Source organism: Passer montanus, unplaced genomic scaffold (assembly GCF_014805655.1).
Source record: "Passer montanus isolate IOZ18808 unplaced genomic scaffold, ASM1480565v1 scaffold51, whole genome shotgun sequence".
Lineage (NCBI taxonomy): Eukaryota > Metazoa > Chordata > Aves > Passeriformes > Passeridae > Passer > Passer montanus.
Genome location: NW_024370041.1, coordinates 4559421 through 4571960, shown reverse-complemented (window position 1 = coordinate 4571960; position 12540 = coordinate 4559421). Strand labels below are relative to the sequence as shown.

Here is a 12540-nt window from a genome sequence, read left to right as displayed (position 1 = left end):
AGCTGATACACAAATCTCTACTTTGGGGATGATGTTTTAAGCCCAATGAAAAATGTATTGTTATCAACAGGAACTTCTCACTGGGGCCATTTTCTGTTCTGCTTCCCAAAATAAAGGAAAAAAAAGCAAAAAAATAAGAAAGGATTTGTTATTCTCTTTTAAAGAGTAACAAGGCACAGTCTTATTCTCAAAAAAAGGAAAAAATGCAAAAAAAAAAAAAAAGAGAAAGGATTTGTTATTCTCTTTTGAAGTGTAACAAGGCACAATCTTATTGTCTATTACTACTACTACTACACTGCTTACATTGGTTTGCTCTCTCTTGTCTCTGCAGCAGAAATACAAATAACGTCAGCACTGTAACCCACCCTGACAGAGTGCAGAGTCCATGCAAAAGTTAAGGACCATTTTGGCAGAATTTAAGTATTTATTAAGTATTATTATCCCAAAATACAGTTTACAAGAGACTCCTGGGCAGACAGGCTTTGTGTAGGCTCTCTGCCAAAACTCTCTGTAGAGGCCACTTTGAGTGGTTCAATCCAGCATGTGATTTGCTTAATGAAAGACACTTCTGCAGAAGATTTTGGCAGATACAATCAGTTCAACTGCCAGGCAGTATTCATGTGATTACAAATGTTACTGATCACATTAGATACTTAATAAATCTCTCCAAAATGATCACAGCTACTGTGTGGCTCTGAAGAAATCAAAATTGTGAGACAGATTACTGTGTTTGCTGTGCACTGGACTATTGATACAACTGGGGAACAAATCCTTTCCTTGGACTGCCAAGCAGTCAGTGATAACTATTAATTTCTAGATAATGCAAAGTCTGCTTGTTTGTAAATGTTTATCTATGCATCATGGCAAAGTAGTTTGCTTTTCATGTTATTCTTCTATAAATACATTGAAAAATTTGACTACACTGACTTTCACAGCTCTATGGCAATTCACATAAGCCAAGAGGTTGGCCTGGGACTCCAAGGACAATTTTTGTCTTGAAATACCAAAAAAGCAGGATGCTGTCCTTGCATAAAACCCATAAGCAAGACTTTGGCACTGTTTCTTCTCTTGACATTTCAGCAGATGCAACATCACATAGACTTATGACAAACCACAACAAAGCAAAAATAATCTGAGCTGTACCTGTTTTGATAAAAATGCTTTTCCTTATGGTGGGGCACAACTTGAACTCTGTATCTTCCTGTAATTTACTGAACAGTATTTTTAAAATGAATGTATGTCCATTGGCCAAATCCCAGTGCTCATCTCAGTGTATTGCATGAAAGCAATCACACAGGCCTCTCTTTTCTGCTCTCAGGAGGAGGGTTTCTGTCTGGAAAAAAAATAAAACCCAAACAAAAATCCATTAAATCAAAGAACTGAATATATTGCTTTAAAAGAGCATATAATTAATTAGATCTAATCCCTCTGCACAGCTGTAGCCAAGGTGCTCTGCTGAGTGAAAAATCATAGTTCTTAGTGCTGGTTTTCATCCAGAGAAAGTGAAACGAGTATATTCAGAACCGAGATGCAGGGAGAGCATTTTTATGTTTGAATATGTTAATTTTCACAGTTAACTTCTAGGGAGGAGGCTGTCAAAATTATTAAAGTGTCCTTTATAAGCACTGCCACAGATTCCACTTTCAACTGCACTGCTCTTAATTCCTCCATGGTGATTGATGGCTTCCTGTTGATGATGCCTTCAGTCCTGTATAGTTTAATTGTACCAGACAGCAAGTGCTGAGGAGCCAGCTGTGCTCTCAGTTACACTGCTGTTTCTCTAGAACAACTCTGAGTTGAATCCAGTTGTCAGTCTAACCCTGTTGTCTGAAACTCATAATCTTCCAAGGCAGATCTAGGTCTGAGTGTGTGGTTCCTATTTCAATCTGAGTTAAATTACTGGCAGTTGTTTTATTATCAGTACTTGAGCAAAAGCTTAAAAACTATTCCCAATATACATAATTTAAAATTACTTGCTGTTGTATTTGGAGCTCCTTAGTAGAAAAGCGTTTTCAAGCTTTTTTTCTCTGTATACAGGGGAAAAAATTAATTTTAGATCTTTAAAGATATTCAAACATCATTTATTTAACTGTGATCAAATAACTTAAATATTTTGTGGATTCTTGTCATACTTTTGGAGAAACAAAGGCTGAATCTTTTGCATGGCACCATCATTTCAGAAGCCAATTTCTCATGACACTCGAGATTGTTGGTGCAAGGAATTCACATCAGCAAGTGCAGTTGTGACTGAAGAGAAACTTCTTCCTCAGCAAATCTTGTGGTTTTCACCCTGTGGTCTGCGGTCCCTCAAGCAGTTTGCAGACTGGCTTTGAAGAGTTTCTCGAGGGGAGAAAAAATTAATTTAGTGGGCTTAAATTCACTGTGGATGAGTTTCCCATCTACACTGCAAAAACCCATTAGAGGTTGAAACCCGCTTGCTAAGAAATTATCTCAGAGCTCTGTGAAACAACAAGGTCTTCAGCTTGCTGCTGTTCCTCTGTCCTGACACCTCCTGACACAGCAGACACACAGCAAAGGGCTCATTAACCAAGGCACTTTCCAAAGGAGAAGCTGGGCATTCTGTGTGGGTCCTGTCCCCTCCTGCCTGGCCTGGGCAGCAGTGCCTCAGTCCCCCAGCAGCGCCCACTCTCTGTTATTCACTTCTTCTTCTCAGACTGCAAGATTCTTCAGGACAGGCTGTTTCAGAACAGCTTTCCCTCTCCTCCCCAGCCCTATATCCTCCTCAGCTCAAACTTTTGACATCCACCTTTGCGTTAAAGAGGGTTTGTTCACATTCCTTGCCTGCTTTCACTTATCAGCTTAGCGCAACAGCAGGCGCTGTTCAACGCTGCTCCCTGCTTGCACAATGAAATCCTGGATGAGTGAATGCTCCCATTGTGGGGAGCCCAGGAGAAATCATAGAATCATCTTAACATCAAACAGGCTTATTGGATTTCACAGTAATGCCAACAAGCTGTCACTGCTACCACAAACTCTGCCTGGGCGTCACTCTGGACTATTTACGGGCAGGAAGAGCAGCTCTGGGAGCACTCAGTTGCAAACTGAAAGACTGTGAAAGAGAGGTATCAATTACAAAAATTAATTATGGCCTTGATGGCATTGGCTTAGAAAGTCCCTGATATGCAGGAGCAATCCTGCATGGGCCTTGCCCTTGTAGCAACAATTTCCAAGACTGGAGTTACTCAGTGAAGTTATTTGTGTGTCAAACTTGAGACATTATAGCTGGTCAGCATGAGCCAAGCATCAGCAGTGGTGTAAGGATATGGAAGCTCTACCTGTCAGAGTAGAGAAGGCCACAGGGGGCCTTTGTAGGGCCTTGGTTGCTGTATTTCACTTTAGTATCTCTGCATCACTCAATAATTTGTGTTTAACCAAAGCACCTCTGATAGGAAGCCCTTTGGAGTATCAATCCAAAGGCTGGGAAAGGTGTACAGTAATACAGCCTTTATTTACCAGTAGGGTTAAGCTCAGTTGTCTAAGGGTGGGTGATCTTACAAACAACTGGTTCTGTTTGGTTTTGTGATGCACTTGATCTGCACTATGCCACTTGATCTGTAACACTGGGAGCTGTCTCAATCAGTGCCTTGGCATGTCAGGCCTGTGCAGGTCCTCACAGAAACAGAAATTCATCTTGTGGCACCCTAGCACAGCTCCTCCCTTTATATTCTGCCTCAGCTCTCCCAAGACAGCACTGCTCTCTGGTGGGCTGCACCCTCAGTCCACTCTCCAGATAGAGCAGACATCACAGACACATCTGAAACCCTCTGCGGGTGGGATTAAGGAATTGTGCTGCCTCCATTGCATTAAAAAAAATCTTTAACTTCCCAGTAAAGCCTGTTGACAGCATAAGAACCAGCACAGCTGCAATTGCACCTGGTCTTGATGTGTCATGTGTAAGTACAAAACATTTCAGCTGACCCTAATCCAAACAAGTGGAACTCTGCTATGCACCAGAAGAGCCCAGCACAGCTGCTGGAGGTAAAGCCCCTCTATTGACACTTTACCACTTAAGAGTTATTTATTATTACTCAAGTGCATGGGAAACTTTTGGAATGTAACCCACACTCATAACTTTGTCCTAATCAGTTTGCTATTGATAGCTCAAGAAAGCTGAAGTCACTCCAACTTTATTGTGTAGGGCCTGACACAGCTGCCCAAGGTCACAAGAAACCAAAAGGCAAAGCTATAGAAATGCCTTACGGTTTGAGACACATAATTGACTTATGTCCCTTTGATTGGCATTGCTGGGAATGACAATTTGAGCTGAGTGTGACTATAGAGGAGCAGGGAACCCTCTCACCTGCCAAGAGGGATGGCCCTGCTCAGAGGAAGGAGAGGTGGGGCAAGACATGCACAGAGGGGCTTTATTAGAGGAGAGAGACCTCCTCCCCCTTGCAAACTTCAGAAGCAGAACCACTGTGGAAATCCTACCCCAGCCAGTTTGCACATATTAACAAACCCACATGTGTCTGAATTAATAAAATTGGGACATTTAACACAGCCTCATTTTGCTCACTGACACCTCTGGGGACTGCCATGTGAAGTGGCAGAATCCCCTGTGCGCTGTGATAAATGCATGAGAAAATGTGCTTCTCCTTTTCCACAAAGCATCAGTCCATGAGCAAAGGGGGTGTGTGTGTGCTTCCCTCTCCTCTGCCAGCCCTGCCTGCCACCTTCTCTCTCTCCTGCTCATTTCTGCTCCTGCCCAGGGAATAGTCAGTCCACAGCTTGGAAGCAATGGTGTGAGGCAGAGAGTAAATTATCTGTCTTGTTTCCCTCTCCTTTGTACATCTTCTTTCCCTCTCCCTTTGGTGCAGGGACTGTCTGAGGTAATTCCTTAGGCTGTTATGCAAGAAGTCAGCCTAGATGATCATTACTGAACCTCTGCAGCCTGTGAAAAACGATCTGTGCTCGCTATAAACCCCTTTGCAGGGATGGCAGTGAGTCAGCAGAGATGTCTCGTCTGCTGCAGCCAGACGGGCAGAGCTGGGGCCGGGCGAGGGAGGCTGAGGGAGAGCATTCCTGCAGGACACCTACCCGCGCGTCCAGGCCGAACGCCGTCTGCTTCAGGTCCTGCAAGGCCCGCTGCATGAACTCGAACGCGTGGCAGTCAACGCAGGGACGGCCTGCGGAGAGAGGCAGCAGGGGACATCGCTGTCACAGCAGGAAAGCCGGAATTTGGCAGCACAGAGGAGGAATACTTGCCAGGAGAAACTCCAGCTCTTACCAGGCACCCGCACCTGCGTGCACGCAGAATCAGGGCTGCCCGTGTCTATCTTTGTGCAAGTGAGAGAGGATCGGCAAAAACCACAGAGTATTTTACTGGGTGGGCTTTTCTAACCATGACCCAGACTGATTCTGCCTGCTGCTTCAGCCCCCAGCCTCTCCCCTTCAAAATGAAATCCTTACCCTTTCTCAGACATGGGTTAATTCTCAACAGATACACTGAAAACAGCAGTTTGCAGTGGTTCAGGAACCAGACAGGCAGGTCTGTTTTTACAGGAGCTCTTACAGAGCAGCTTGGCAAGGGACAATGCCAGATCTGTATTTGGTTCCTTTCACCTGCTGCTGTATTTTTTCTCTGCCAGGAATGCAAAGCATCCCACTGGCTCTGCAGCTGCTGCCAGCGTGTGTGCACAGAGGGGCAGGGCAGGGAAAAGGCAGAGAGTGGAGGAGGAGGGGACTTGACAGCTAAAATGGCTCACTTCTGAACCTGGGCATTTCTGCTCTGCCAGGATTCACCCTGACCAATCTCTGACAGTTTGAAGTGAATGATGTGTGAGTTTTCAGAAGAAGAAATTGCAGACACTGGAGGAGATGCAGGGGGAATGGGGAAAGATGACATTTCATCCTGATCACAGAGGCCCCATGATGGGGGGCGTGCCAAAATCCTTGTCCTCATGCAGCCACCTGTGCTGCTCTAGCAAAGCAAAGAGGTGCCAAGCTGCTGCTGAGATGGCAGGGGAGCTGTCTGGAGCCAGGGACCTGCTGAGCAGCCCTGCAGCACCCATCTGTGCCTGGCACCCTGCTGCCAGCACTGCCTCTGACTTGTGCAGGGAGGAAGACAGCAGCCAGAGTGCTTGCCAGGCCTCAGCAAGCCTCTGAGGGGTTTTGATCTACTCAGGAGGAGTTTCTCTCCCACCTGTCCTTCTACATCTCCCCTCAGTGCAAGTGGCATCTCAGGGAGACCTGGGGATCAAGCTAGGGATTTAATTCCCAAGCTGTGAGGAGGTGCAAAGTCCCCACCTCTATCAGAACAGCCGTGCTCACAAAGACTCTGCCTCTCCAAGCACAGAAGTAGTGACAGGATGGTTTTGAGCACACTTTAAAGACACTCAACCTCCTCCTGCTTGCAGTATTGCAAGTAATTTAGTTGTTTCACTTCAGAGCATGAAACAGAGCCCTTAGAAAGAACCTGCATGCTCAGACTGCTGTCAGCAAATCCATCATTCTCTCGGTGTCATGCCCTGCTCCCTCCCCTCGCTCTGGGCTGCTCAGAAACACCTTGCCCTGGCTGCACCTCGGGGAGGTGCTGCATGCCCTGAAGTGCTGACAAACACCAAAGTGTTCTCAAAAGCAGAACCTGAAGGAGAAAAAAAAAACAAAACCCAGGTGATAAATTAACGTATCCTGCTTCTGCAGTGGGGAGAAAGCACTTTTAAGCAGAGCCATGCATTCCATAATCTGTCACTGCTTGTCACACAGGAAGTCTTCCCAGGGCTTTGTGAAAGCTGTGATGGGATGGTTGGGTGGGATCACTCACTGGTATTTATGACAGCCAAGTGCTTCTGTGTGGACAGGGAGGCACTCGTGGAATGGCACAACCATGTCAAGTGGTTATTTCACTTCTGCCAGTCCTGGGAAAGCAGCTGCCCTGGTATCAAAGCATTTTCTGCAGGAAAAGGCTGGTGGCACAGAGGACATCTGCCTGTGCAGCTCTGGATGTCCTGAATCAGCACCTGCAAAGCTCCTAACACAGCACTGCCCTCCAAAGTCAGAGAGCACACACAGCCAGTTTCACCACAGAACAGGACATTCACTCTTTAATGTTGTTTTTGGGCTGTGCTCCATGGTGGAGGATCCTTCTCCAGGCACTGCTGTCTGTGGGTCAGGCCAGCATCCCTGCCTGCTGGGAGCCAGTAGCCAACGGCAGATACTCATGGAAGATACAAGAGTCAGTGTCTAGCAATGTTCTTCCAGCCTACCAGGAGGCTGGAGGATATCCTGTGTCTGGCTGGTGTTTCTACATCTGATAAGCCCTCCATGAATTTTTCTCACATTAATTTGCACTGTTGCTTCCTGAATCCACATAAACTTTTGTCATCTGCAGCATCCTGTGGCAATGAGTTCCACAGCTCAGCTATTCACTGAGTGAACAAAATACCATTCCTGTCTGCTCTGAAGTTGACATCTGCTGCTTTCATTTCCTGCCTCTAATTTTTGCAGTGGAAGAGACAGTTATTAAATAATCAGCAACTTTGTCCCACTTATGACTTTGATGTTCTCCATCATCTCTGCCTTGGTCTGCTTTCCAGAATGAAGAGCTGAGCTGCTAAGCTGAACTTTCTCTGTGGATTTGACCTCTCTTCATGCCCATAATATTTTCAACAAGGATATTTTCCCAGCAGAAATATGTCTAAGCATCTGTTTTACCAAACAAATCTAAATATGTGCTGTTGCCGGTAGAAGCAATCCCTCTGTGCTTTCTGTCCTTGGCTATGGCATCTCACACTTCCACCTGCTCACAGCAGGAGGGACAATGCAGCTCCTCCATCAGCTGGAGCACTGACCTTTCTGCCCCCAGAGCAGATCCTGAATGCCCAGGTTCTGGGGCCAGGACAAGAAACAGTGTGAGCAGGGGAGGCCAGGTTATGGAGAGGAGAAGGGCAGAGGCAGCACAGGCTTACATCAGCTTAAAGCAGTCATGAAACCAAATCTTAAATCACATCATAGCAAAATATAGCAGAGTGCCATTAATTCCTTGCTGACAGCTGGAAACAGACTATCATTCATAGGGAGACTTAACAGGTCTGTGGATTAACATAATGAGAATTATCAAGAGCCAGCCATAACTCTTTAAATGGATCCTGTCAGCACAAAGACTGTATGTGTCTTTGTGTGTTTTGGGAGAAGTGGGGGAAGAGAAAAAATATATTTCTTGGCTTCTTGGTGAAGACCTGAGACTGAAAGCAGTGTGTAAGTATAATTTACTTTCCCTTGCATACACTTTGTGTTTATTCTTTGTATTTCATGCACCTTGGCTAATGAAAACAGACTGACCAGCTTCTGGTCTTCAGATTCCATATTTTAGCTTTCACAGTGGGTGATCTGGGCTATAAATGCAGTGGGAGGTTGGGGAAATAACTTATTTTTTATAGTGGTTTGCAGAGAACTTTAAATAAAATAATCTGCGAGTATTAGTAGCACCACTTCAAACTTGAATAGTCTTTTGCATATGCTAAATGCTGTGAATAAAGTATAAGGACACAATTAATCATTGCTAATTAGAATTATGCATAAAGAGCTGTGCCTGGCTGTGTGACTGGCAGAGAGCAGGGGCTGGTGCTCCAAGCCAGATCCCAGTGCCTCACACAGGACAGGATCTCTCTGCACTGCTGAAGAGAACTGTGACTCACTCTCATGCTCCTCTCCTGTGACTCCTGCACCTCCCACACTTGTACGGAGCACTGCTGCCCCTGTCCTGCTCATGGTGCTGCAGGAGGGACACATTCCTCCCACCAGGTGGGAAAGAGACTGTGGGGTCCATGCAGCAATGCTCCTGCTAAGGGCGTGCTGCCAGCGACACGTCACACACCTGGGAACAGAGAAAAGCATCGGGCACTGTCGCTATAGGACACAAATTAAAACAATGCAGACACTGGAATCTCTAAGGTAAAAAGAAGGATGATTAATTTCTGACTCTAACATTTATAGATTTTCAAAAGTGACATGGATTGGAGGATGACAGTGTCACCTCTCCAATGACGCTGGACAAACCAAGTCTATCAAATTTCTCCTCCTTCAGAAAAGAATGTAAACCAATTAAATTTTTACATAAAGTGTGTGAGGAAGTTCATTACAAGAATGTAAACACCAGAAGGCTTAGAAGAACTTAGAAGAACAGGGTGACAGAGCACCACACTGCTCTGCCTTGCAGAAGGACACTAAATATGCTCCATGTCCATCTTACATCCTTGTTAAGAACATGCACTGGAGACCCCTCTGGGCCATCCAGGGTCTCTCAGCCAGCAGTTTGCCTGGGCTGACAGTAAGGCCATAAGTGCAGCAATAGGGAAAGTGTGTGCTGCAGAGGCAGTGCCCTGTGAAAGGGTCAGTGTCCATGAGGACCAGCTCCTGATGAGATGTAGCCAGTGGAGCATCAAGAGGGAAAGGATCCAGGAGTGTCTGTACTAGATCACACCAAAGTGAGTGCTCCACCCAGTGCCCAGTCTCCCACAATCTGCATCTCTTGAGGAATATTGAAAGTCTGGGAGCATTCCCAAGCATTGAGAGCATGGGATAGCTCCACTCTGAAACAGTCAGCTCTGTCTTCCAGAGAACTGGCCTCCTCTCATGGATACCAGTGTGCCAGGGTCCATCCTGGCAGGGTACTGGTACAGTCATGTCTCCATGCCACGGTGCATCCCTGGGCACTGCTACACCTTCATGGCCAGCAATGGGTGCCTAGAAATAGCATGAGAACAGGGCAAGTCTGGAGGGATGCACTCCCAGAGACCCTCCCAGGTCTCAGGAATATGCTAAGGCAGCCCCTCAGTCAGAAGAAATGCCACTGTATCTAACAGCCCTTTCTAGGATTTTTTTCCCTTGAATTTAACCAACTGGTTCTGCAATCTCATGCAAACATTTGGCATCCACCATGTCCTAAGGGAAGAGTTTCACAGGTTAACCACCAGGAAGAGTCCTGACAGGCAAAGGAAAGTGTCTGGAGCACTCAGCAGCTATGCAGCACTCTCCCAACAAGTGGCTGACAAGGATCATCAGGAGTTCCTTGTGGCTTTAAAACTCTGTCCCTGCAGCAGCTCAAAACAATTTACAATTCACTGCTATGCAGCACTCTCCCAACAAGTGGCTGACAAGGATCATCAGGGTTCCTTGTGGCTTTAAAACTCTGCCCCTGCAGCAGCCCAAAATAACTTACAATTCACTCATCAGCTGGCAGCGTTGCTCCTGGCCTGGTCTCAGACAGAAATAGCATTATGCTTTTGTAGCAGTGCTCACAGCCTCTGCTCCTTGGGATGGGGCAGGGTCTCTGGGGTAACACTGCCACAGAAACACTCTGACCTGCCCTTCATTCCACACTCTTACACCCAGGAGTAAGACAAGACAGGAATCTTCCTCAAAGGCTGTTCAAGGGACTCCACAAGGGACTGTGGAGGCTGTTCAAGGGACTCTAGCAATCCTGGCTAGAGGATGGTAATAAGATGGTAAAAGGACTCCTTGTCACTGTAAGAAGGATGGGACAGACTTTTTTGTGGGGCCAGTTGTGATAGGTCAGGGGGTAATGGTTCTGAAATAAAAGAGGGTCAAATTAAAATAGTTAAGGAAGAAGTTTTTACTGTGAGAGTGGTGAGGCACTGGCATGGGTTGCCCAGAGAGGTTATACATGCCCCATCCCAGGAAATGTTCAAGGTCAGGTTGGCCCTGAGCAACCTGATCAAGTTAAAGATGTCCCTGCCCCTTGGCAGGGGGTTGGACTAGATGAGCTCTAAAGGGCCCTTCCCACCTTTCTATGGTTTTATAATTCTGTGAGACTTGGGTCAGAAACCCTGGCCAAGAGTTTTCTACAGTTCAAATGGGAGTTTTCACTACACAAGTAGAACAAGAAATTCCTGTATACATTTTCCAAAATGTGTTGACTTGCCTCTGCTAACACAGACACAAAGAGTATGTACAATTTATTTTCCAAGCCTGATTTTCTCTTTGAGGAGATAAAATGGACTGCTCCTCACAAAACTTATTAGAATTAGTGAATTCCTAGGAAACAGACACAAAAAATAGCAGTGAGATCTGGTTTAGAACAGACCAAAACTTAGCCCTAATTAAAAAAAAAATAATGGAAAAAGAAAGAAATTCAACATCTAAGTTCCATTAGTTGCATCTAATGGAATTAATTGTGAATAAAATGCAGTGACAAAATCAGACTTTGTATTAAATATTTTGATAGTCATATAAAAAGATAGCTGTGATACAAAGTAAGCATGAATAAGTAGAGATTTGTTTATATGCAATTATCTTTCTTTGTTGTTTTCTTTTTTCCCAAAGGACATTTTGCGTTTCTAATGAGTGGCTATTTCCCACTTGCTGTCACCAAAACACCCCGAGAACATTGACTCCATCCCCTAATAGCTTTGAACTATTGCCTCATTTTGGAGCTGAGAAAGTTTAGAGACTTACTGAAAACAACAGAGGAAGCTCATATAGAGCTGTGATCCAAATTCAAGAGCTCCCAGCTCTGTGATGTGCTCAAGCCAGTCTGTCATATTGATTTATTTTTTAGGTTTGCAGGGTTTCAGAAATTTATATTTGCTTTCCAAATGCACAGTTTGGGTAAACATCCCCTGTGTTGATTTGTAGTAGCTACAAGAAAGTTGAACTTGACCTATTGTTCCAACCAAATACTAAAATAAGCAAGATGCAATGCCCCAGCAGAAATACACACAAATTTTCTTCTAACAATACTCAGATTAGTAAGGACATCATGGGTATTGTGGCAAATCTGTGTACATCAATTAAAACTATCTAGTGAAATGAAATTATCAAGAAGCAGATCTAAAAGACCTACAAACAAAGAGCTTGAGCACAAGCTCAAATGAAAATTAAGAGTATGCAATTAGCATTTTTTTCCCTAAATAACTACTAATCCTTTGCTCGCACGCTGTTTCCGTGACCGCTGTTTTCGCGTGCTTCGCTGGCACGGCACAAACTCATCATCAATCGGCCAACAGCAGGTTCCCCAGGAGCAGGGAGCCCGTGTGGCTGCTGGGGGCAGTGGAGGAGGGCAGGCAGGGCAGGGTGCAGCAGGTACCTACTTTCTGCAGGGATGGCACTCCCGGCGTCCTGGCCAGCGCCCACCAGCCTGGCGCTGAGCAGGCCGAGCACCGACAGCAGCAGCACTCCCACCCGCGCCTCGCTCCTCGCGGCCGGCAGCGCCATGCCTCTCATCAATAATTCAAGCCGTCTTCCCTGCCTGCAACGAGGAGAAGCAGTGAGAAAGCAGCAGTTTGCTCCCTGCAGGCTGCTCACAAAGAAGTGGGTGAGATGTGAGGAGCCCAGGCCCCGTGCACGCACAAACCCACTCGCCCACGCCACTGCCGGTCACGCCGTGGGCCCAGGGTGCACCCCAAGGACCAGCTTGCCCAGTACCTGATCCTTCTCCTCTCCTGTGTGCCAGACCCTTGGAGCAGCTGTAGAGAGAGGCAAGGCTCCAGCAGCCACTCCGAGCATGCGCCCCTTCAGCATCCCCCCTTCCCTGATTGGGGTCATTGCCATGGAGATTTG

At 46.0% G+C, this 12540-nt stretch overlaps 1 protein-coding gene across 1 annotated transcript; it reads right to left on the bottom strand.

Annotated features, from left to right (window-relative positions):
- Positions 1 to 216: 216 nt before the first annotated feature.
- LOC120509397 (neuropeptide-like protein C4orf48 homolog) lies at positions 217 to 12540 on the bottom strand. Its single transcript, XM_039723962.1, has 4 exons — positions 12406 to 12540; positions 12072 to 12229; positions 5059 to 5147; positions 217 to 1333 (listed from the first exon to the last, which is right to left on the bottom strand). The coding sequence occupies exons 2-4, from the start codon at positions 12202 to 12204 to the stop codon at positions 1268 to 1270; spliced, it is 288 nt and encodes a 95-aa protein (XP_039579896.1). The 5' UTR covers positions 12205 to 12229; positions 12406 to 12540; the 3' UTR covers positions 217 to 1267.